The sequence below is a fragment of the Ictalurus punctatus genome, chromosome 17 (genome assembly GCF_001660625.3).
Source record: "Ictalurus punctatus breed USDA103 chromosome 17, Coco_2.0, whole genome shotgun sequence".
In the NCBI taxonomy this organism is placed as follows: Eukaryota; Metazoa; Chordata; class Actinopteri; order Siluriformes; family Ictaluridae; genus Ictalurus; species Ictalurus punctatus.
The window spans coordinates 3,050,210-3,075,894 of NC_030432.2; the positions used below are offsets into that span (position 1 = coordinate 3,050,210).

General features: G+C 44.0%; 4 protein-coding genes across 11 annotated transcripts in view; 1 reads left to right on the forward strand and 3 right to left on the reverse strand.

Moving 5' to 3' along the window:
• Positions 1 to 1,445, reverse strand: part of LOC108277955 (NADPH oxidase 4) — a 17,498-nt gene extending 16,053 nt beyond the window's left edge. For 2 of the 8 annotated variants that reach the window (XM_053687127.1, XM_053687126.1), the window contains exon 1: positions 1,148 to 1,439. In XM_053687127.1, the coding sequence (XP_053543102.1) occupies positions 1,148 to 1,438 (291 nt within the window). In that variant the 5' untranslated portion in view covers position 1,439. Of the gene's footprint in view, positions 1 to 1,147 lie in introns of all 8 variants that reach the window. The other 6 variants (XM_053687129.1, XM_053687128.1, XM_053687130.1 and 3 more) reach the window with 5 other exon arrangements.
• naalad2 (N-acetylated alpha-linked acidic dipeptidase 2) lies at positions 1,307 to 15,594 on the forward strand. The gene is made up of 21 exons (XM_017491035.3): positions 1,307 to 1,439; positions 2,390 to 2,571; positions 4,505 to 4,708; positions 5,826 to 5,931; positions 6,013 to 6,199; positions 7,876 to 7,977; positions 9,167 to 9,292; positions 10,159 to 10,345; positions 10,467 to 10,560; positions 10,672 to 10,767; positions 10,854 to 10,939; positions 11,036 to 11,155; positions 11,261 to 11,343; positions 11,423 to 11,486; positions 11,593 to 11,660; positions 11,763 to 11,854; positions 11,991 to 12,081; positions 12,182 to 12,446; positions 12,645 to 12,726; positions 13,491 to 13,583; positions 14,035 to 15,594. Exons 2-21 carry the CDS (start codon positions 2,475 to 2,477, stop codon positions 14,219 to 14,221), a joined length of 2,430 nt encoding a protein of 809 aa, XP_017346524.1. The 5' UTR covers positions 1,307 to 1,439; positions 2,390 to 2,474; the 3' UTR covers positions 14,222 to 15,594.
• A 667-nt stretch (positions 15,595 to 16,261) lies between these two features.
• chordc1a (cysteine and histidine-rich domain (CHORD) containing 1a) lies at positions 16,262 to 20,851 on the reverse strand. The gene is made up of 11 exons (XM_017491042.3): positions 20,623 to 20,851; positions 19,552 to 19,601; positions 19,373 to 19,429; positions 18,237 to 18,397; positions 18,025 to 18,128; positions 17,879 to 17,937; positions 17,683 to 17,753; positions 17,508 to 17,610; positions 17,293 to 17,412; positions 17,094 to 17,156; positions 16,262 to 16,896 (listed from the first exon to the last, which is right to left on the reverse strand). Exons 1-11 carry the CDS (start codon positions 20,684 to 20,686, stop codon positions 16,744 to 16,746), a joined length of 1,005 nt encoding a protein of 334 aa, XP_017346531.1. The 5' UTR covers positions 20,687 to 20,851; the 3' UTR covers positions 16,262 to 16,743.
• Positions 20,852 to 21,898: 1,047 nt separating this feature from the next.
• Positions 21,899 to 25,685, reverse strand: part of nlrc3l (NLR family, CARD domain containing 3-like) — a 6,871-nt gene continuing 3,084 nt past the window's right edge. The window contains exons 3-6 of the mRNA XM_017491470.3: positions 25,559 to 25,663; positions 25,013 to 25,199; positions 24,672 to 24,924; positions 21,899 to 24,584 (exon numbers count right to left, since the gene is read on the reverse strand). Of these exons, the coding sequence (XP_017346959.1) occupies positions 23,071 to 24,584; positions 24,672 to 24,924; positions 25,013 to 25,199; positions 25,559 to 25,663 (2,059 nt within the window). The 3' untranslated portion in view covers positions 21,899 to 23,070. The remainder of the gene's footprint in view (positions 24,585 to 24,671; positions 24,925 to 25,012; positions 25,200 to 25,558; positions 25,664 to 25,685) is intronic.

Sequence of the window (25,685 nt, forward strand, 5' to 3'; positions counted from 1 at the left end):
ACTACATATATCAGATACTACATTGAATTGATCAGATACTACATTTAATTGATCAGATATTACATACATCAGATACTACATTGAATTGATCAGATACTACATATATCAGATACTACATTGAATTGATCAGATACTACATTTAATTGATCAGATATTACATACATCAGATACTACATTGAATTGATCAGATACTACATATATCAGATACTACATTGAATTGATCAGACACTACATTTATCAGAAACTACATTGAATTGATCAGACACTACATTGAATTGATCAGATACTACATTTATCAGATACTACATTGAATTGATCAGATACTACATTTATCAGATACTACATTTAATTGAACAGATACTACATTTAATTGATCAGATACTACATTTAATTGATCAGATATTACATATATCAGATACTACATTGAATTGATCAGATACTACATTGAATTGATCAGATACTACATTTATCAGATACTACATTGAATTGATCAGATACTACATTGAATTGATCAGATACTACATTTATCAGATACTACATTTAATTGATCAGATATTACATACATCAGATACTACATTGAATTAATCAGATACTACATATATCAGATACTACATTGAATTGATCAGACACTACATTTATCAGATACTACATTGAATTGATCAGATACTACATTGAATTGATCAGATACTACATATATCAGATACTACATTGAATTGATCAGACACTACATTTATCAGATACTACATTGAATTGATCAGATACTACATTGAATTGATCAGATACTACATTTATCAGATACTACATTTAATTTATCAGATACTGCATATATCAGATACTATATTGAATTGATCAGATACTACATTTATCAGATACTACATTTAATTGATCAGACTTTAATGAGTTCTTCAGTGTTGATTAATGCAGTGTTGATTGAGTTGAATTAACACGCATTACACCTAAAACACAGTTTGTTGAACTACGCACGCGCTGTGTTGTGTTAGTTTACACAGACAGTGTTTAGTAAAAGTGTTAAAGTCAATGCAGTCTGCAGGTTCATTCACATTTGACTCAGTGCTGTAGGTGTTAATTCTACTTCAATGCTACACAGAGTCGTGTGTGTGTGTGTGTGTGTGTGTGTGTTCAGTACCAGCACGCAGTGTTTTCCTCCCTCGTTTGTCACCCAGCTCTTCAGAGACAGACCCATGTCCACAGTGCGCGCGCTCCCGGTGTCTCTGTGTTTAACACCGAACCGACTGCACTTCACTGCTCGCGCTCTGTTCCTCCCTGTGTGTGTGTGTGTGTGTGTGTGTGTGTTCTCTCCGTCGTGCTCGGGTTTGGACTCGTCCCACCGCTGTAGGGGTGGTGTGGAGAGAGAGAGAGAGAGAGAGAGAGACAGCATGGAGGAGGAGGAAGAGGACGGCACGCGCTTCCTTCGCATTGTGAGTTGTGTGAAAGTTGCTAAAGAAATACAACTATTATAAAACTATAGTTGATTTTGATTAAGATTATTATTAGTAGTAGGAGGAGGAGTAATGTTATTATGGTTGTTTTTAAAAAAAACTCTTAATAGTGATATAAAGGTCATATTATCTAATCATAGCTAGGTATAAATATAAGATATGGATATAAATCTATCATACTGACAAATACATTATGCACACAGTATGACAGTTAAAAAAACGTTTTGGAATAAAATTATTGACAAACAAAAAGTTGAATTCTTGTTCACAGAGGTGTCTGTCTGGTTACAAATGAAATACAAAATATAAAAACAAATCATATAGTAACTTCATATTTGTTAATAATTGTAAGGAAAAAAACTGAGAACAATGAAACAGTTTAGACTTGTATCCTTATATCTTTAAAAAGGGAGAGAGGGATGGTTAAGTCATTCAGCAAAAAATGGAACTGATCATGATTAAAAATGTTCAGCTGTTTTAGAGACATGCTTAAAACAAAATATAATAAATATAAAGTTCGTCTTTTAAATTTAAATCTAAACTAAAATTCAAACACATTAAAACCTCAAGTTAAACTTTAGAATAGTACTACAGTCGAATGCTTGTAATGCACTGACCTGAGGACGAGTGGGTCATCAGCGCCATCTGGTGGTGAAGAACAGTTCTGCACCACTCTGTCTACAGACTACAGGTCGGTGGGCGTGTTTTATCGTACAAAGCCACGCCCTTCGAAAAGCAGGCAACTCGGATCTATCTCCAAATAGGCATTATAGCTTCAAATGGGTGGAACTAGCTCTGAATAATAGATTTGAAGCTAGTCCTGCCCATTTTGGATCTGGCTCTGGGCTGCAAATATATACATAATTGGGTCATCTGGGCTTGAACAGTATCTTTATGCCACACCCTCTCTTCCCTCTGTCATGCACTAGCCAATCACGAGCATCTGCGAGGTCATGGCTGTGGATACAAGCTCACAGTGCTTTCCTGGGTCGTTACATTGCCATGTGGTGAAGCATGAGCAACAGTGTGAGAAGATTCAGCTGCTCTCTTCATGTGTCTCAAAGGAAGCATGGCCTTCGTATGACAGGAGGGCTTGTGGGTGGGGGATCACGTAAGAATGTCCATCTACTGTATATATCTCTCTATCTATCTTAAAATAAGCAAATAATATGATTACACAGTCTTTCTTTAAACATATTTTATTTTCATAAAACACCTTACTTGTTTTTTTCTTCTTTTCTTTCTTTCTTTTCACCCACATCACACGTTGTCCCATGTTGTGACCATATCCTGCATCCTATAGCCAAGTACATAAGTGGGCGTTTCCCAATCAGTGGGCGTTTTCAGACCGGGATAGGCGTTATTCAAGCATCCGATCAAGTAGGGAACATTTACATTTAGCGGGTCACCTGATTACGACAAGGACGAAGAGACCATATAGAACATCAGCAATTGAAAAAATCGACATTTATTATCAATAGTAGAGCGTTTCATGCAAACTAAACCAATACCAGTCAGTCCGGAATCGCCTCCCCGTTCTTTTCTTTGCTGGCTTTCCACGGATAACCTCGATGAATTCGTGACATGAGATTAATAATACAGATCAGGATGCGGTGCATACTAATAGAGATGCCAAATTAATAACAACACCAAATGTAAAGACGTTCTGCACACCCTTATACAGTATCTCACAAAAGTGAGTACACCCCTCACATTTTTGTAAATATTTGATGATATCTTTTCATGTGACAACACTGAAGAAATGACACTGTGCTACAATGTAAAGTAGTGAGTGTACAGCTTGTGTAACAGTGTAAATTTGCTGTCCCCTCAAAATAACTCAACACACAGCCATTAATGTCTAAACCGCTGGCAACAAAAGTGAGTACACCCCTAAGTGCCCCGTCCTCTTTATCTGAAGACACCTAAAAGACATACAGACTTGTAAATGTGCATAGTCATATAAAAATTCATTAAGATTCAAAGTATTTACGTAATGAACATGCGTACAACCAAACGTCCAAGCGAATCATCTTTGAGGTTTACGATCGTTCCTGAATGGCCGAGGTCCTTTTGGATTTTTTATTTTTTTTCCATCATTGATTTTTCAAGTAGATAAAGAAAGAGGAAATGTACAGTATATACATTTAAATTTGAAACTCTTTTTCTCCACCATATTATATTATTGCTTTAAATTTTTACTTGAAAACAATTTAATAACTTAACAAGCTACGTTACGCAGTGCCTAATCTAGTCTGGCAAGCTAACTAGCTAAGCTTATAGACTCGATTAGCAATTGCTATCATGTAATTGGAATTAGAATTAAAACACATGGCGGCTTAGTAATTAGCACGTTCACATCACACCTCCAGGGTCGGGGGTTCGAGTCCCGCCGTGGCCCTGTGTGTGTGTGCGGAGTTTGCATGTTCTCCCCGTGCTGCGGGGGTTTCCTCCGGGTACTCCGGTTTCCTCCCCCTGTCCAAAGACACGCATGGTAGGCTGATTGGCGTGTCTAAAGTGTCCGTAGTGTATGAATGGGTGTGTGAGTGTGCCCTGTGATGGATTGGCACCCTGTCCGGGGTGTACCCCACCTTGTGACCAATCCTCCCTGGGATAGGCTCCAGGTTCTCCGTGACCCTGAAGGATATAGAAAACGGATGGATGGACGTGCCTGCGGAAAAGAGTTAAGCAAGCTATCGTTCTCAACACGGCTAAAGTGACAAACAGTTACATGCACGAAATAGATAGCGAATTTTAGATAATAACTAACTCTTGGAGCTTCTTATAATGAACTGGGCAGTCAATCCCTCTCGTCTTTCTCCACTTTTCCACATCACTTCTTGGGTTTTTGAGAGAAGAAAGAATTGGGAACCGCCCACTCGATTTGAACAAATCTGGTTTGAGAAACGCCCATTAATTGGAAAACGTCCTTTTATTTGCTCTGCAGAGACGCCATACTCTGCATATCCTCCAATCACGTGTCAGTATGCAAATGAGCATGCTAATTATGCCGCTCTCTCTCTCTCGCGCGCTGTCTCACGCAGACACACACAGACCTCTCCTCCTCCTCCGCCTCCCCCCCACCCTCCTGCATAAAGCCAGAGTCCGAAGCTGGGTGTGTGCGTGCGCTGCGTGGACTTCACCGCAAACTCTCGCACGCACTTCAATGGGAGCGAACAAGAAGCTCGTGCACTGGTTGCAGTGGTTCACCGTCTTCACGCTCTTGTTCATCGTGGGCTTTATCATCGGTAAGGTTTCGCACGTGCTTGTGGGGGTGTGAGGGAGTGTGAGTGGGAGAAAGAGAGAGTTTTCTCTGACTTCCAGCGGGTGGCTCGTGCAGCGCGAGGCAAAAAAAGAGAAAAGGCGTCGGATTCGGTGGCCAGCTGTGCGGCTGCACGAGCCCAGCGTAGGAACTTTTACATAACAGCATAATGTTGCTTGCTTGCTCTCTCTCTCTCTCTCTCTCTCTCTCTCTCTCTCTCTCTCTCTCTCTGTGTGGCCGGCCCTCCAGTAACCGTTAACCCCAAACAGATTGCTTTCTCAACATTTAACTGCAGAAAAAATCGAATTAATCTATTCAGTAAGACTTTTCATTTAAAGACCTAAGGAGGTTTGGACTCTAATACAGTGTGTGTAAATTATGAAAAATCTACAGAATATATACACGTACATGAGCATCTCTCTCTCTCTCTCTCTCTCTCTCTCTCTCTCTCTCTATATATATATATATATATATATATATATATATATATATATATATATATATATAAATAATATTATATTGCATGTGTGTGTGTATACTAGATAAATACCAAATATAGGATCTTGGTTTCATCACAGCAAAAAACACATCTTCACTGTGTCACTCTTGTTTTGTTGTTGTTGTTGTTGTTTTGAGCACGAATCTCCTCTGACTCCTGAGAGAATTTTACTCGAGTCGTCTACGAGAAGACGAGCACGGTGGGGTTGATGGTGGTGTTCGGCGTGAACGCTGACGCTTGGGAAGCCGATCTGTTTGGACAGAGTGTACAGATGATAAAGTGAGAGAACTGGACAGACTAAAAGATTAAAGCGCCGCTGCAGCACTGCAATGAATAATAAATCCCAAAGCATGGATTCCTTTTTAATCTGAATTATTGAGCAATCTCACCATGAGTAGATCGCTCATGGTGTTTCATTGATTTTCGTGAACTTTTCACAAAATAGCTGATAAATTATTGACCCGTACCTACCACACAGTGTTTTATTTTAGACTCTCGGAAGCGGACGTACTCTGATCTTCGGACCCTTTGTATGCGAGCGTTAGAGCAGGGGAGTGAAGACATCTCGGACAGTCCAGCGGTTTACGCTGTCTTTTCGTCCTAGGGTGGTTCGCGAGACCTGCCGACACGCAGCATGAGAAGCCGACACGTGACTTCCTGCGGGAGTTCCTGGAAGAAATCCGTGCGGGAAACATCAAACAGTATCTTAGGTACACACAAATACACGCACGCGACTTTCCCATACGTACCTTAGCTACAGTAGATCATCTCGCTTGCTTCTGCCCGAACAGGAAGTTCACTCATCTGCCCCACTTGGCGGGAACGGAGCAGAACCTGCGATTGGCCGAGCAGATTCGCAAGGAGTGGCTAGCGTTCGGGCTCGACTCGGCCGAGCTCGTGTGGTACGATGTTCTGCTCTCGTATCCGAACGCGACCAGGCCGAACTACATCTCTATAGTCGACCAGCACGGAGACGAGGTACACCCTGCACAGTACAACACCCCGTCCTCCTAACTAATCCTAATCCAAGCCCCTCATCCATAACTCCGAACACGTTTCAGGTTTAGAAAGCGCCACTGACGGGTACAGTACATCTGTACACTCAATTCGGTGGCTTCCTATAAGCTAAAATACAGTGTAATCTTTTCAAATACAGTCCGTAACGACGATTGAGGTGAGAGAGTAATCCCAGAGATACGTCAGTAATAATTATGAGTTTAATCTCAAGCTTCAGATGAGCTGGTTCTATTGAGAGGTTCGTCGAAATAAGTATTTTGTTTAAAACGATGTAGCGGCTGAAGCTAGTTATATATTACATCTATTCTAGAGGTGTACATTAACGCTGACGTGAGGACTGGAACAAAAAAAACAGACCTGTAATTATTAAACAGCAGACCTGGATGCACATGACTTTGTGACGAAGATGATGATGATGAAAGTTTCTTAGCAACCGCACTTCTAACGGAGACGTTCGTCGTGAACTCGGCAGCGCACACGCACACACGTGTATCTTCGTAAAGAGGAAAAACGACCGTGGAAAGGACAAAGGAAATGAAGAAAGTCATTGAAACTGCAATGGAGGATGATTGATGTTGTTTTGCTTTCTTTTACCTCCTCCAGATTCCTGTCAGCTGAACCGCCCACCCACCACGTGACTACGTGTGCGTGTGCGTGCCGTGACTTTATCGTTTATGATGTCACGAGACCGCACCCGTATGAAAATATAGCACTGTACGTCTTTAAACCGTACCATGAACGCCGTTCAGTAGAAGATGGATTCTCCAAACCGGCAGCTCTGACAGCAGGTCTGGCTGTAATTCAACGTCGCCGGTTTTTATGAACGCGCTCGTTCTAATGCGCTGTCGTTTCTATAGTAACATCTTACACGGGTGGCTTGTGCGGTGGACGCGCCAGATGTTCTAATACTTATAATAAACGTTTAAAAAAAATTAAAAAGTGTGGTTAATTTAACAAAGAGTGTCGCGATGGTGACGTTTCCCGTTATTGAAAATGTTAATCGGCGTTTTCGGAAGGAGTCTCCACTTTCAGTGCTTTCTAACGGGACGTTTAGGTTCTCTTGGTAAATTAAAGGCTGGTGACGGAAGACGGTTATGACTTAAGCGATAACAAGAATTAACCTCTACAACATTTAAATGTGACTATAATCAGATAATAAATTGAAAAACAAAGAAACATTTGATTTGATTTAATGAATGTTGTAAACGTTGACAAGTTGCTGTGGTTTAAGGGGAATAAAAGACTTTGGGGATGTGCCGTAATGGTGGTAACGGTATGGCACCGCCCTGCGGATGATTATTTTCCTACGATGCCATGCCCCCGTGTTTTATTTCCTCACGTCCTACGGTATACTAATGGTTACGACTTTGAATACTATCCGTGTAACTAACAGAATAAACGAAACGTATTAATAAAATTCTGGCAAAACAGTACGTTTATAATCGAGTAATAGAATTACCTGTGAAGAGCTGTTACTATAGAAACGATAAGGTATTCGTTTAAATCCGTCAACACCTCCTGACCAATCTGATTTGCAAATTCAGCAGCGCTGTGGATTGATTATACGGAAATAAATCCCACCGCCGCAGTTAGTCGTCGTCGTCATTAATAGTGTGTTTATGTTTACACACACACAGGTCGTGAAGTCGTCTCTGGCTGAACCGGTACCTGAGGGTTATGAGAACGTGAGTGACATCGTTCCTCCGTACAACGCCTACTCTGCACAAGGACAACCAGAGGTAACGATGCACACCGGCCCGGTCCGCCCTGCTACCACGGACCCTGACGGTTACATGGCTGTATTGTATATTGTATAGAAGCCCTTTTCCACCACGGAGAGGAAAATAAAAGGTCGTATTTCTCAAACATTGAGACGTCCAGTTGGCGTTTAGTGAGACACAAAGAACGCACGGATAAAGCATCAGTCATTCTCCATTATAAACAGGCTATAGCTAGAAGATCAACACTCAGAGTCAAGGACAAGACGAGGAAAACCAGACGCTAGCGCACGCTCGTTACCTGAAGCTGGTCACATTTAAGGTACTGCGTCAAGTGAAAGCCTCAATTACGAGGAAAAAAACGTCCGGATTGTGAGATGTAAACTCTTAATTTGCAAGAAATAAAGTCAAAATTGTGCGATTATGAACCCGCAATTATGAGGAGAAAAATTACATTGTGTAATTACATTCATTTTGATTTTTTTCCCCTCCGTGCCGGAAATGGGCTTCCATAGTATTGAAACGTACGTTTGCGGGAAAAAACACACACAAAAAAAACAACCTCAAGCTAGCTAGCTGATGGTACAATCTAGCTAGCTAGCTAAGGATCCGTCACTGGAATGTGTTAACTAAACATAAATATCAAGCAAGCGAAGAGCTCCTTAAAAAGTAAACTGTAAAAAGTGAGTTCAATGAAACGTGCTAGCAAGAAGAAGAACCGATTAGCATTAGCGTCTTCGAGACCTCGAAAGCGGATTCTGTGAACCTCGCGATCGCCATTTTGTCTGCTCTGTATACTGAATTAGCATTACAGAAGTTTGTAGTCAAAAAATGTTTGGTATTATGTAGTAATTATCACAGCGATTAAATAAAACCCAAGCCAGCGTTAAACCGTGTGGCAATTTCAAGCAGTAGAAATGCTAACTAGCTCAACACTGTGCCTCGAGTGAACTCCTCAGATTTGACGGTAGTATCGCTGACGGTGTACTGTTAGCTGCACTTGCTTCCTTGTTCCGTTAGCTCCGCTCGGTTCGCGAACACGCCGCCGTGCTGTTCACACGAGTGAGCTAGTTATATGCCTCAGCCATTGCTCTCAATTAGCATACGGCGCATGTTAGCATAGAGTAGGTTCTGACATGCACATGAGAACGTGTGTAACTAATCTACACTAAACACTGCGCAGGACCGACTCGTCTGTGTGTGTCCTCAGGGCGAGTTGGTGTACGTGAACTACGGCAGGACGGAGGATTTCTTCAAACTGCAGAGGGAGATGGGCATCAACTGTACGGACAAAATAGTCATCCTCCGATACGGCAAAATTTTCCGAGGCAATAAGGTGAGCAAAGAAGAATCGGCTGCGTTCCGATCCGTTCTGCTTCGAACTTCCCTCGTTCCCTTTCTCCCGGTTCCTGCTTGCTTCACTAAAAATTTGACTAAACTTGGTAGCAAGAAACTCGCGTACCTGTTCGAGACCGAGCTAGGTGATTCTCTCCACACGGCCGGCATTTAGTTTGCTCTCTGAAATGAAACATGGAGGGTAATGTAAATATACCCAAACAATGCACACTGACACAAAGACTGGATGCAGTGTGTAAGTTTAAAAGGTACGATAGCGAAAGTTTTGATTTTATTTTTTTTCTTCTTCTTTCTTACTTGTTCTACAGAACTTTCAGATTATTTCTACATGATTTAAAAAAAAAAGAAAAAGAAAAAACAGTTTAGGTCACGAAGTGTATTAAGTGGCTGAGGAATCCTGTTTGGAAAAGTGAATTCGGATCCGGAATGCTCGTTTGTGATTGGATGGGCCTCTTCTCCCACTGTAGATCCTGGGGGCGGAGCTTCATGGACATAGACTTGAATCGGCGTGGTCTCAAGGAGTAAAAAAAAAACAATAATTCAAATGTTCAAACCATCAGAGATCTAATCTTGGGGGGAAAAACTCTTACCTATTGCACCTTTGAAGTTTAATGAACTCACCTTAAAATGTCCAAGTCATCAATGTTAGCTTGTGGTTGTCATCTAGAATTTGTCAAAGATCTATCTTTTTGATAAATTAGCTCGTCAGTTTCTCTCCAAACTTTACCTGGATATGCTAGGTTGCAAGATTAGCCTGCATTCACGCTAGCATGGTGCTTCACCGGTGTACTTCGGGTCTTGTGGGCATGTAGCAATCAGTAAGGTGTGTGTGTGTGTGTGTGTTAGGTAAAAAACGCCATGTTAGCTGGTGCCAAAGGCATCGTGTTTTACTCAGACCCGGCGGATTACTGCGCAGAGGGTGTGAAGCCGTACCCTGAAGGATGGAACCTGCCGGAAGGCGGCGTACAACGGGGCAACATCCTGAATCTGAACGGGGCCGGAGACCCCTTAACCCCCGGCTATCCCGCTAAAGGTGCGCTAACTTATCCTCCACACTCTTCAAATTAAAATTCTTCATTATTATTACATTACATATTTATGGTATGTTCTGGATTTATCTCGTAAATATTAAAGTTTTTTTTCCCTCTCCGTAGAATACACTTACAGATTCAGTCAAGACAAGAGGGTGGGGCTTCCCAAAATTCCAGTACATCCTATTGGCTACAGAGATGCTGTTCATCTGCTGAAGTGAGTCAGATTTAATGCAGAACATGATCCATAATGACGTGTGTGTAATTTTTAATACCAGTGAATCTGCTGTAGGACTAAGTTGTGATGTCACTTCCTCGCTTCCTGTAGGAATATGGGCGGAGCGTCTCCGCCCCCTGACTGGAAAGGAGCTCTGAACGTGTCGTATCGTATCGGACCCGGGTTCATCGGTGACTTCGCACTAAAGTGAGGCGACGACACGGCTCTGTCCCAAATACTATTTCCTCCTCTTCCCTCACCGCAGCTGCTAACCCTCGTGTGTTTCGTTTCAGTAAAGTGCGCATGAACGTGCACAGCTACAAGCAGGTGACCCGGATCTACAATGTGATTGGCCAAATAAGAGGAGCGCAGGAGCCAGGTGCACACACGTTTCCAGTTAACATCAAACACACACACACACACTCTTACCACTTATGTAAACACTTACATGTTTAGCGTGTGTGTGCGCGTGTAGATCGGATCGTCATATTAGGTGGTCATCGTGACGCGTGGGTGTTTGGGGGAATCGATCCTGTGACTGGAGCTTCAGCAACACATGAGACAGTCAGAGCAGCTGGGAAACTCCTGCAGAAAGGTCTCACACACACACACACACACAATGCTATTAACACAGTAATTCCACAGTACTTGCATCAATAGTGCAGATATTACAACCTGTGTGTGTGTGTTTGTGTGTCAGGCTGGCGGCCCAGGCGCACACTGATCTTTGCTAGTTGGGATGCTGAAGAGTTCGGCCTGCTGGGATCCACAGAGTGGGCGGAGGTGAGAGAGCAAGAAATTATAGTGGGTGTTTATTAGTATGTGAGTGTGTAACAGTGTGTGTGTGTGTGTGTGTGTGTAGGAAAATGCTAAAATGCTCCAGCAGAGAGCTGTAGCATACATCAACGCAGACTCCGCTATTGAGGGTGAGACACACACACACACACACGCACACACACACACGCACAGGAAATGCATCAATATTTCACTTGGATTGACTATGTGTGTGTGTGTGTGCGTGTGTGTGTATAGGTATGTACACGTTGAGAGTAGACTGCACTCCGTCTCTACATACACTGGCTTACAACATCACCAAACAGGTGGGTCAAAGGTCAACGGTTGGGTTTCGAACGTTCTGGGTTTCGCCGGCTAATGCTAAGTGATGTGTGCGTGTGTGTGTGCGTGTGTGTGCGTGTGTGTAGGTGATGAGTCCAGAGGAAGGGGAGGAGGGAATGACTCTGTACGACAGCTGGCACAAACGAGACAACTGGACTGATAATCGGGACGCGCCCCGGTGAGAGCCAAGCACCGCCCCTTTCTTCTCTTATTCTCACACACATTTACAAAACCTCAGCATGGGGAGGGCTGGACACACAGTCACTAGTATGTGGTTTGTAACTGAATGTGTGTGTGTGTGGGTGTGTGTGTAGGATCAGTAAGCTCGGATCAGGCAGCGATTTCGAAGCGTTCTTCATCAGACTGGGAATTGCATCCGGGCGAGCGAGATACACCAAGAACAGAGTAAGAGAGAGAGAGAGTGTGTGTGTGTGTGTGTATACATGTCTTGCATACACTTACGGTGTGTGTGTGTGTGTGTGTGTGTGTGTGTGTGGTACCACAGAAGACGGAGAGGTACAGCAGTTATCCAGTCTACCACAGCGTGTACGAGACGTTCGAGCTGGTCGAGCGTTTCTACGACCCCACCTTTCGCCGCATGGAGGCGACGACACGTGTGCGAGGGGGTGTGGTTTTCCGCTTAGCCAACGACCCTGTGCTGCCGCTGGACTGCAACGAGTATGCCCTCGCTCTCTCTCAGTACACACACACCATCCACCGGCTCGCGCAGAAACACCCGCAGGAGATGGAGCGCTACGCCGTGACGTTCGGTGAGACACACACACACACACACACACACACACACACACACACACACACACACACTCTCTCTCCATCACTCTTGTTTAATCTGAAATCCACAGGCTTGTACAGAAGAGTTTTGGCTTATTGGAAGCTCAGAATGCTGAATAGGAAACTCAAGTGTGTGTGTGTGTGTGTGTGTGTGTGTGTGTGTGTGTGTGTTACAGATGCTCTGTTCTCAGCAGTGGACAATTTCACACAAGCGGTACAGGGGTTTCAGCAGCACCTGAACACACTCGACACAACCAAGTAACTAACACACAAACACACACACAAACACACACACACTCACTCACACACACACTCACACTACTATACAGCAAATCTCAAACATCAGTGACATTCCGACACCCACTAACGCTTCCTCTGCCTCTCTCTGTATTTCTCCATCTGTCCATCTCCCGGTCTCTCACTCCCTGTCTCTCTTGCTCTCTGTTCCTCTCTGTCTGTATCTCTCATCACTGTCTTTCTGTCTCTATTTGCCTGTCTGTCTCTCTCTCGATCTTTCAATCTTTCTCTTTCTAACTCTGTTACTGTCTCTTTCCCTTTCTATTCCACTCTCACTATCTGTCTCTCTCTGACGCTCATTCTTCATCCGTCTCTCAATCTCTTGCTGTCTTCCCATCTCGCTTTCTGTCTTTTTTTTTTCCTCTCCGTCGGTCTCTCTGTCCCCATCTTTCTATGTCTCTCAAATTCTCACCTTCCCCATGTCTCCGTCTCCCCATCTGTCTCTTTCTGTCTCCCCCTCTCTCTATTATTTTCCATCTGTCTCTCACCCGCTCTCAATTTTTCACTGTCTTCCTGTCTCTCTCTCTCTCTCTGTGTCTCTCATTCTCCATCCTTCTGTCTCCACGCTGTGTTACCATCTCTCTCTTTCTCTCTCTCTATCTCTCGGTCTCTCCTTCTCCATCTCTTGCTGTCTTCCCATCTCACTTTGTCTTTTTTTCTCGGTCTGTCTCGATTTTTCTCTCGTTCTCCATCTGTCTCACTGTGTCCCTTTCTGTCTCTCTCAGTTCTCTCTCAGTGCGGATGGTGAACGATCAGCTGATGTATCTGGAGCGGTCGTTTATCGATCCTCTCGGCCTTCCCGGTCGACCCTTCCACAGGTAAACACGTCTCACCTCATGATGTCATCGACACGACACGGACGGCTGCGTCTCTTTACACTTCCGTGCACAAAGTTCGAAGAACGAGGCTTGAACATCACAGGACGGGGACATGACCGAGAACAGAGGAAGGGAAGTGAACACGTTGGACGTTTCAGCTCGCTGTAGTGTACAGGGAAGGGAAGGGAGGGAATCTCGTAAAATGAGACAAAGCCAGGTTTTGTTTTTCTGTCTCTAAAAGAGCTCCCTCTAAGGGACGAGGACAGAATGAGTATTAGATAAGGTCAAGCTTTTACACTTCTGCTCATGTAGGCATTTGTTGTGTTTGCTTTTGGTTTTTTCCCCCCACAAACCGCTACAGATGAAGGAGAAGGAAATCGACAGACCCGAATGAACCGAAGGTGGGGAAGTTGCGAAAGCTGTACGTCTCATTTTTCTCTCTGTCCTGCAGACACGTGGTGTTCGCTCCCAGCAGCCACAATAAGTACGTGGGCGAGTCGTTCCCCGGGATTTACGACGCTCTGTTTGACATCGAGAACGCCGCCGAGCCTGAGAGAGCCTGGAGCGAGGTGAAGAGACAGATCAGCATCGCTGCTTTCACCGTCAACGCCGCCGCCGATACGCTCCGCCCCCTTTGATCTCTCTGACCTCAAGACCATCTTAGCTTACGCTCAGGCCACCTGAGATTTTCTCCTAAATTTGAATCATTACCAGTTCCCTTCCACAGAAAAATCAAACAACCGTCGCAACATGACAGGACGCTATCCGCCCACTTCTACATACAGACGCCCAGGATGGAGTGGAGAGCAGGTCCGAGCAGCGACCGCTGTGGTTCCGTCACGACTGAATATGCGACTCTGATTGGTCGGAGGATGTCGATTAGTTTTCTATAACAGCAGCTCTGAGAGTAGTGCAGCTTCGAATCACAGGTTTATTCATTATTAATACGTTATCACGTCTACGCGCCGGGACGCCACGTAATCTTAGACTAACAGTAATCTAATCTTAAAAAACACACTATTGTTATTTAACAAATATAAATATATACACACTGTGATACGACGAATCTTTCTTTGAGATGTTTCTGCAACATTTATGGAACAAGTCTCCAGTTTCAGGTTGCTGTGTTGTTGGAGGAATAAAACAACTTGGATGTGCAGTTACGGGAAAAGAATCAACTTTAACAGTAATCTCCGCTTCACCAGCCCGTAGTTGATTTTTTATTTTTTTTCCTAAAGCAGCACTGCGCCAAGTGTTCTATTCCTTATCCAATCAAATCAGTCGATCAACGAGTCGTGTCGTGGAGACTAGACAACACTCGCAGGCTCGTCCTCACAGGTGAAAAGCTTTATTACAGAAGAAAGAAGGACAGAATAATGAGAGCGCTCTGAGGCGCTTATGGTAAACATCTACTATATACATATATATGAAGCGCAGGGCACGAGACACTTCTACGTACCGATAAGGAGCAGTGTGAGGTACTTCAAACAGGCTTTGTTTCAGGGTCGAACCTTTAACAGAATAACATGTCTCTGTAAGCAGATAAACATTCTGTACTAATCTAAATGACATGACCTTCTTTGACGTTATCCTCTGATGAACATGAACAAAACTACTACGAAGTAAAAATGTATCATTTCCTCTCACGGTAGCTTTTTAAAAATCATGTTTTGTTTGTAATTAAAAAATAATTCTTACAATGACCCACATCCATGCTACACGAGTTCATGGTGTCTGTGATCATCCTCTGGGTTTGTGGAGGTCAGACAGCAGGATTGTGTGAGGAGAAAGAGTCGCATTAAGAGTAAGCTCTGTGGCATTTATGGAATTCGGAAAGTCGTACAGCGTGCACGGAGTTTCAGTGACGTTCGGGGTACGCACCGGACCTCTTACATAGAGACGGCTTTGTTTCTTAGATTTGACTACATTTTAAAAGCCGTGGTTACGGCTTTTTGTTTTTTAAACCCGTCATATTAAAAATTAATGACAAGATAAAGCATAGCCAATGAGGGGTCTGCAATCTTTAAGAATGTAGTTCGCTGACATCATTTATTAAATAAGAGCTTCTTTTGCTTTTGCTTTAACCTGATCAGAAATTTGGACGAAGACTTTCAGCCTATATGGGGTAATTCCCAGCTTCACTGCTTTCCGTATCCTACGTTCGCTCATATTCATAGCACCTCGCATATTTAATGAGGTCACAGCTGTAGACTTGTTCGTTGGCCGTTTGTAGTAGGTTTAAAAAAACTTGTTATAGTGAGCTGAGGAAATGATCTAGAAATAAGCATCGGGACTTCTCACTTGAGCTGTTAGACCACGGTCATGACGTGGCCGTCTTTAGAGTGATGAGGGTTTAAGATCAAGTTCATTAGCTGATCGCAAACCTGCAAACGAAATATTATGCAAAGTGTAAAGTAACATTAGGTAAACTATTGGAGTGAGGATTATGCTTGTGATTGGCTAATTGTTACCTTAAAAATTTAAGCCCCGCCTCTTGTTGGCCCAGAGAGCAAAATCAGGAGGTGCGTTAGATTTATGCTTGACTCTCACAGTGTCCATCGTTTATGGGTGTTCTCTACCATCGAGTATGTTAATTAGACAAAAAAAAAAAAAAACCTAAGCAGTGCATTCTGGGATTTCTTTCAAAGTGCACAAGGGAGAGTCAGCGAGGGCACAGGGAAATGCAGCAAGGCCCACAATCAGACCTTTGTTTATTTTATTTTTATTATTAGACATTCTTACTATCTGTAAAAGGTTCAGGAATGCCTCAAACGTCTTAATGTTGACTATCCAATCAGCTCACTACTCATTAACATATTACTGGAATATATTACCCATCATGCTTCTGTGAATGGGACTATGAATGTTCAAAAGCTATCTTGCCCAATTAGCAAAACATACAACAATAATTTGGGACACAGTTGACACACAGTTTTCACATTCCTGTACCCCTCTAGCATCTTTTAAGGAACAACGGTAGTCTGCGAAGGGCAAATGAGACGGAGCCAAAGTCTAGTGTGAAAACTGATGCGTGGTGATTAAATCGAACACAAACGAGAAATGAGTGTGTGCACGTGTGTGTACAGTACAGAAATACAGCGTGTGTTGTTCTGAGCTAGCTCTCTTAACAGTCGGTACACTGTCAGTCCTTTTTTTTCTTCTACACACACTCCTTTGCTTTCTTCTCATTGGTCGATACAGGAGTGGGCGGTGGCAGTTCGAGCCGCGCCCACGACATCGGCTCCGCCTTCTTCATGACTATCTCGATTTTGGCAGCCATCATGTTCGTGGCACTCCTGCTGACATCAATGACCTGCCGGGACACAACAGAACAGTGACCTCACTTCTACCTTCTCACTGAAACACGTTAATCAGTGGTCATTGTTTCTCTTTCTTTGCATTCTGATCGGTCAGCATTCTCTGTGCTGTGATTGGTCTACATTTACAGTTCTCTGTGCTCTGATTGGTCAAGGTTTCATGTTCATTAGTGCGGAGTTCTGGTACACTCACCCCCCAGAGACTGATATTCTGTTCAAACTCCTTCTCTCCCTCAAAGATCACTCTGATACACACCTACCATGGAGAACACACACACACACACGGTTTAAAGTAAGGGCAAACAGTCATTTGTACAAAATCACACACACAGGAAGAATGTAAGTGTCAACACACACACACACACACACACACACAGTATACACAAACTCACCTTGGTGCTGTTGGCCTGTACTGAACACAGCTCTGGGTTGGAGTGTTTTGCATAGATGGAGATGGTCACATGACTAGCAGTCTGATGCCAATCAAAGCGACACGGTACCACCTTCTTCCCCTACACGCACACACACCCACACGCAGCGAGTCAAAATAATGTCATGCTTGATAAGAATTTCAGAGACTGTTCACGTGTGTGTACGTTTCCCTTACACTGTCGTTCCTCCACACGTGATCTCCTGTGCTGCATCCCTCCTGAGAAAGAAATGTGTTGAAGTCCGACGTTTTCCTCCGACAGCAGCTCCAGTATTTCATCCTACACACACACACACGTTACTCGCACTGAATAGAGGTTCCATACAGTAGTGTGTGTCTGTTTCTCTCTCACCCCTCATGGAAGATGGGAAATCCTGGATGAAACACACACTTGTCCTGGTCAGTTGCTGGTAAAGAGAAAGTCTGAAAGAAACACACACACACACACACACACACACACACACACACACACACACACACACAGAGTATTTCACACTCCATAATAGCTGTTAGACCATAAAGAAGCAAGAGGGGTGTGTTTGTGGTACCTTAGAGCAACCCCTGTTTTTACACGCTGTTCCAATTTTCACCTCATTCCCCTCATCCTCTGCAAAACACACACACACACCATGATCAGGCTGTGGTCATTGAGCCTCTCGGTTCCGGTGAACTGTTCTGATTGGCCGAGGTTTACCTTTCTCTGAAATCTGACTGGATTCTGCTAGTTTGAGGTTCTGGAGTGCCTGTCTCAGAGACGGAGACACTTTCTGCTGCAGTTCCACCAGTGGCTCATCAGCACTGAAACACACACACACACACACACAGAGGATTAGTGATATCTATTAGAGTGTAACATTATACTCTGAACTGTAATGGTGTGTGTGTGTGTGTGTTGGAGCTCTGTACCTGGGTCTCTGGATGAACTCCACGGGTTTAGGAGCCTGTATGACGTATTCATTAAAGCGCGGTTTCAGATCCTCCAGCTCCTTCTTCTCTCCTGAACTCTTCACCTCGGGCTTCACCGGCTCGGGGGGTTTCTCCTTGTTATGGTGACCTTTAGTGCAGCCCTGGAACACAGACACAAACAACCAACAAGCTCTAGTACAGAACCACACCACGACATGGTTCTAGAATACCAACAAACCGTTCTAGAACTTGTAACAACACCATATTTAAACAGAGTCCCACAACAATACAATTTTAAAAGAGAATTTAGGGGGGAAAAAACTTAGAAAAAATAGGTTCATAATAGTACCAAGCATTATGCCGTTTAAAACAGAGCCATGGTGTTCTAGAACATAGCTAGACAATAATACATTTCTAGAACAGAACACTGGGGGTATGCCGCTTAGAACCACTGTGTTCTAGAACAGAATCATTTTGTTCTGGAGCAGGACTATACAACAATGCAATTCTAGAACAGAACCATTTTCCACAAACTTCCAGAACCGAACCATGTGGTTTTAGAAGAAAACTAGACAACAGACAATTCTGGAACAGGACCCTGATTCTCTAGAACTAGACAACAGTACAATTCTACAACAGGACCACACAATATGAAGTTTAGAACACAACCACGTGACCATATGGTTCTAGGACAAAACCACATAATGGTGCACAATGGTTCTACAACTATTAATAACACAGTTATAGAACAGAACCACACAACACATCGCTAAAACAAACACACTACCAGACGAGAACCACACAGTTCTAGAAGAGCAGCACACACCACCACATTTCTTAAATACCGAGCTCTATGACAATACACATTAGTTCTAGAACAGAACCATGCTGTTCTAGAGCAAACAATACAACACAACAAAGTTCTGGAAAGGTCTGTGACAACAGAACCACGTTGTTCTAGAACACACACACACACAACTACTTTAGCCAAACCCAAGTGGCTTGCAGTGCATTGTGGGATTTCACCGTTCAAGGGCTCTGGATACATTATTTCAGTAAAGCTCACGCAGTACAGTGCTACGTAGTGAACACGGCGAGGTTTGAGACACAGCCGTGCCTCAGAGCTGCTCACTTACAGCGATGCTGAGGAAATCCGAGAAGTCCGTAGTGCGTCTCTTGCAACATGACCAACCCTGTGTTACACACACACACACACACACACACACACACACACACACACACAAGAATGTTAAGTCAACCATTTGCTGTAACTATGCAATGAAAGAAAGCACATTAAGGCTGTTGGGCGACTTACTTTCAGGGCATCATGGAAAACCGGAACTCCAGGATGGTAAGTGCACGCGTCTGGAACGAGACATGAGCACGTTTCTTCTCAGAGTGGCTGAAGATAAAATTGCTCGACAGCTATTACATAATTACGAAGATATTTCTTTTATTACAACCACACCGATTTACAAATGGTCACAATTTTTATTTAGCTCATTTATTAATAAAGGACACGTGACCTTTTTTATTTTTATTTTATCCATTTATAGTTACGTTCCCTGTTGTGGAACGTCCACAAAACGAGTTCCTGTTCTCACGTACGTTAAAGCAGCTATAAACGTTCTTTCCCTCAATCTCTCTCGTTTGCGCTCTCTCTCTCAGATACAGACAAAAAAAAATTGGCTTATCGAGATCCTGAGGAACCTCAAAGTGTCAAATCCTCTGTCCTGAACATAGAAAATGTAAACACACAGCTTTACCTCTGAATGTTAACAAATCAAGCACTAACACTGGAGACTCCTTCCAGAAAAATGGTAATTACGCATCTTACAGGAAACATTATCAGACCAATGACTAAAGATACCAAATGTTATGTCTAGTGGACACCAATAACAATAATGGTATTTGTAGAGGAAACCATTAGAATTCCTGTGATGGTTTCTATTGTGAAACCACCCCCGCATATCAGGGCACTTGGAATGTAGTGGAGAAAGTATGAAGTCACAATTTACATATTTATATCCGGAAGATACGCAAAGATACAGTTAAAAAAATACATGTTAATTAAAATACTGTTGACTTTTTTTTTTTCCTTTAACTGTAGTTACAAAGTTAGCCACTAATTTCACTGAAAAAATCCTCTGTCTCACTCAGCTTCATTTACTCCAGAAATCTGTTTTTAATACATTTTAAGACCTTTTCTAAACTATGAAACTTTCTTCTTATTACAGACAGACGTTTACATCTAAAATAAAGCGAGTTTAATGTTTGTGTAGATCCCGTTATCCTTACTTTAACCTTCCCACATTTAGCTTTAGCTCAACGCCAGACCAAACGGTCAAAAATACATCAAATAAATTAGGAAATTGTATTATCTTACCTTCCGGATTGTTGTCCGGGTCAAAACGCTGCCCACATCCTTTGTTATAACAGAGTAAAGACATGACATAAACTCACAAAACGACAATTTTGAGCTGAAGAGAGAGAGAGAGAGAGTTTGATTTGAATTCCCGTACACAAAAATAAGTTACAGAGAAGCACGCGACCGACAGCGCTATTGTATTGTGAGCCGGCTCGCGCGCTCCTTGACAGGCTTCCGGGAAACCTCGGAACATTCCGGAAACTTCGCGAACTTTCGTAGCGAGTTCGGGTGTACTCGGGCATCTCCGTACAGAATTTCTCACAGGCGTTCGAGAACATTCGACGAAAATCTGGAATTCTTACACCAGACTGCTGAAATCCCACTTTGCAGCTTTAAAACGGTATTTTACTACCAAATCTCCCTTTTATTCGCCATTGTAAGACCAGTTACACAGGATGTGAAATATAAATCGGTAGGTTTTGGTGTGAATTGTATGTCAAATTCAAATACATCTTCTCCATCTAAACAAGCTTGTTGGTGATTTATTCAGAAATAATAAATCCATGTATCGAGAGTACCATTCAACTAATGAAGAATTTTCATTCTCAGCCCAAATGAGTAGCCGATTATTCGATATTTTCAGTGATGTTTGGATTGGGGTTCACCGTTTTTAAATCAGACGCATACGCTTAAACCTAGATGTTCTGGTACTAAGCAGTCTGACGTGTAAACGCTCGTAAGGTTCTACACGTTAACGTATCCATTTCTGTTCGCACGATCCCTTGAAATAATTACACAAATAGTAAAGCGTTGGGTCAGTTTTTGCACTGAATCCCTTCCTGATGAATTAAGCTCCCATATAAAAGTCAATCTTTGAATGTGGTTTAAGTGGGAATTGGAAATATGGGATGGAAGAGAAGGGGTTGGGAGAAGATGGGCTGGGAGAGAATGAGTGGGATAGTAGAGAATTGGATGGGACAGGACAAGACGGGACAGAATAGGATGGGATAGGATAGGATGAAGTAAGATGGGACGGGATGGGACAGGATTGGATGGAATGGGATGCATTGATCACAACTGCTCTTTCCCCCTTAATGACACTCCTAAAACAAGCTCAAAAATGCAGATTTAAATGAGGTGGGACAGCAAAATGGCATTTATTATGACACAGGTAAGCTCAGACATCTCCCAGATGTAATTTGTCGAAGGAAGGCTGTGAATTATCCACCTGTTCACCTGCAGTGATAAACAAACAAACAAACAAACAAAAACACAAAAAAAACACATTCACAGCTGAGGAGAAGCACCAATCCCATTTATTCTCATCACTCCCATACACACATGAACATTTATTGTCAAATGTAAACAGGAAGTTGTCTTTTTAGATCTAGTAATGGACCACACCGAACTGTGTGTGTAAGATACTCCCACTATCATATGTTCAAAATTCCTCGCTGTTTAGTGTCCTTAGTAGACGTCCAATTTATGGCTACTTTATTGGGTCAACGAGCCATAAATATCAGTAATGAGGAAAGTCTTATTCTGTCAGTGGGCGATGTAGTGTGCAAATGCCCAAACTCAACTGGAGCAAGGACGAAGGTGCCATTCTGTTTTGAAGTAGGATAACCATTTGGGATGTAGTCTGGAGTAAGAGGCCAGTCATCCACCACACACACACTCACTCTAGAGGAAACGTCACAAGATTGATGGTTCTGTTCCCCTTAATAGTACTACCAAGGATTCAAGCCAGATGTGTTTTGTTACCTGCTCAAGTAAGCATATTTCTCCTGAAGAAACTTCAGGAATTTCCCTACGAGTGCGTAGGGGCGGGGCTAGCGACGCCATCGGTCTCTGATCGGTCATGCACATACCAGAGACAGCATGCACACAAGAACGTTCAAAACTAGCCTAAACATGGCAAACTAACGGTAGCGCCTCGTTCCACTCGGACACGAGGAGGCTTGTCGTCGTTATGATTACTCAAAATGGAGTGCTTTCAGTGGCATATTAGAATAGAGATCTGACAATAAATAAACAACAAATTTGACAATAACAGGCTACGTTTAAAAACGTTTCACACATGACTGTATTTTAAAAAAAAAGTTTTTATACAGCCTCATCCTTTCTACAAGCGCACTCTGGCTATCCATAATCAATGTTCGTGTCAATTAAAATAGCATTCTTTTTAAGCAGTTTTTTCCCCCAACAGCATATCGTTCACAAGCTTTTGGGGAAAATGAACTAGAAATAAAGTTATTTCGGTTTACCCAGTTGGGCTGGTTCTTGTTTTTGAATGTGCTGTGGAAAAAAACACCCATCTATCTCTCGTTAGTCAGAGGTAAACACTCATTAAAGAACTTCTCATTAAAAAATCACTCTCAATCAGACAAAATAACGAAAGCCTCTCTTCATTTAGATGTTCTGCTACTATATGAACCACTTTTTCAATCACCAGCCGATCTCCCATCAACCCTTCATGCCCTCTTCCAGCTCCGTGAGACACAGTTCCAAATTTCTACACCGCTCGGGTACGGCGTTCTCCTTTATCCTCTTCCTGGCGTACTTGATCATGTCCTCGACGCCCTTCGGCTCGGGGTGACGCTGAGGCAGCAGGTGGCCACGCAGGGTCTTTTCCGTCACGCGAGCCACCAGCCCCAACAGGAAGCGCAGGAACAGGTCCATGTGCCCGTCGCGTCTGGCGAGCACGCGGTCGATGACGGGTTTGAAAAGCTCACAGACGGACCGGTCTCTGCCGCTTCTCTGCCGCTCAAACATGTTTTCCCCGGTCATCCGAAACTTGACGTAGACGTACACGGCAGCCATGAACATCTGAAGGCTGGGGTGGACGAACCTGAAGCTCCGCCCATTCTTGTTCGTAGGTTCGTCTGTTTCGAACGAGATCCCGACTCGATGAGTGACGTCGTGGAGGTCCAGTGCCGAACGGGACACTGCGTCTTCGTAGAAGACGTTCTTTTCTTCGTTCAGCATCTTCAGCGCTAGCTCGCCCATCTTCAACAAGAAGTTTACGTCAGATTCTTTCCACTGGGATGCGTCGAACCCCGTACCAACGGAGCGCTCGATCTTCCGGTTCGTCACCACGATGACGTACTGCACGTAAAAAGTGGTGAGGGCTGGCACCGACTCTACGAACCCTCTGTTCTGTAAGCGCAGCTCGTAAACGAAGGACACGATCCAGGAAAAGAGGGGCAGATAGCAGGCGTCGTACAGACCTGGAGTACTTTTGACGCAAGCTAGGACGCGTCTGCCGAGCGTCGGGTCTTTAGTCCGTTTAGTGAAGTACTCGTCCTTCTGTGCGTCGCCGAATCCTTTCAGCTCTGTAAATCTGTAGCGGCAACCTGACGGGATTTTCCGAGCGGTGGGACAACGGACTGTGATCCAAACGCAGGCGTGAGGTAACAAGTCTCCTTTGATTAAACTAGTGAGAAGGGCGTCCGCCGGAGCAGGAGTCGTGATCTCCGTGACGATGGGATTGTTCTGAAAATCGAGGGGTTGCCTGCAGAGCTCGAGCGCATCGATGACGAAGAGCACGGCGCAGTTTTGGCTTGCCAGGAATTCCGCGTGCTTCGCTTCGGGGTAAAACGCGGCAAGAAACTCCAGGAAAGTCTGCTCCGAGTTTCGGACAAGGTGAAGGTCGCGACCCGGAAGCGCGAACACGAACTGGAAGTCCTGACACACCCGTTCCTCCGTCCAGTCCATGATGAACATCTGCACTTTCACCGTAAGGCCGACGACCGGGATGCCTGTTGTCACAACGACACGGACGCGATCTTCGCCCTCGATGGGAGAGAAAAGGTCGCTAAAACTGATCGGCAGTCCCTCGCCGGTTGGGGTTTGGGGCACAATGGGCGAGTCTACGTAGACGTGCCTGATGTAGCGCTGCTGCCCTGGGCGACTGGCTCCCTCGTAGAGACTGTAATAACGGCGCGTGTGACTGCATCTCAGCTCGAACTGCACCAACGCTGGGGAGAGAGAGAGAGAGAGTTAGAGAAGCTGTTGATTATCAGGCGCATTACAGCAGTCTTTACCTCACTTCTCCTGAACCCTACCTCTCCTGCACACGCTCTCCAGTGAGCTAGCGACAGCATGCTTGTTGATTTCATACAGCGTACGTATGGTGCTGCTCAGCGCATCTCCTTTGTCCCATTTCTCCATCATCCGGTCCACCACGCCAAGGACGTCGATCTCGCCCTCCTGCTCCAGCTGCCGGAACTCGAGCTTACCTTTACTCTGCGATCTCAGACTGCGCACGAAACACAGCAGCTCCACTGCATTCAGAGTTCTGAGAGTGTTCAGCATGGCCTACACACACACACACACACACACACACACACGTCAGAGTACTGAGATACTGCAGCACACAATGCAGCACACACTACAGCTCACTCACCGTGAACACATAGGGCAGGGAGAGCTCGTCTGCCGAATCCACCATAGGAGTAGGCGACTGTGTGGTTTCGGGAACACTGGGTTCCTCCTGAATATTCCTCCTCTCGCGGTCTTGGGGTTCTCTCTCAAGCATGTAACTCTCATTGTCTTCCATCTCCATTACTGATTCTCCTCGGTCCTCCTCTCTCCTGAAACACACACACACACCCGTTGCACAATTTTGCAGAGTGACAAGACGTCTGTAACAAAAGGAGAGGCTCACAGTCAAGTAAGAATATAGTGACAAAGTAAGCAAGAAGAGAAGTAGATAATGAAGGAATGTAAGGAAGAAATTTTGATGGTTGAAAGGGAGGGAGGGAAGGAAGGGAGGAAGAATGTATGTAAGAACAGGGAGTAAGGAGATGTGAAAAAAGAATTAAGGAGGGAGGAAGGAAGGAGGAATGTATGCAAGATTAGAAAGATGAGGGAAGGGGCATTATCAGTTGCGTACCAAACCTGACGCTGTAGAGTAACTGCTCGCTATGAAAGCAGGTTATGTTGTATGTACCTTTGTGTAGTAATGTAGACCCCCTCATTACGGACACTGGTTCGTCGGTCTTGTGTGATCGAGGTGACGCCCGTCTCTGGCGAGTCTGGCCGATTAAGCTTGACCCTGTCACACACATGGGGAGAGA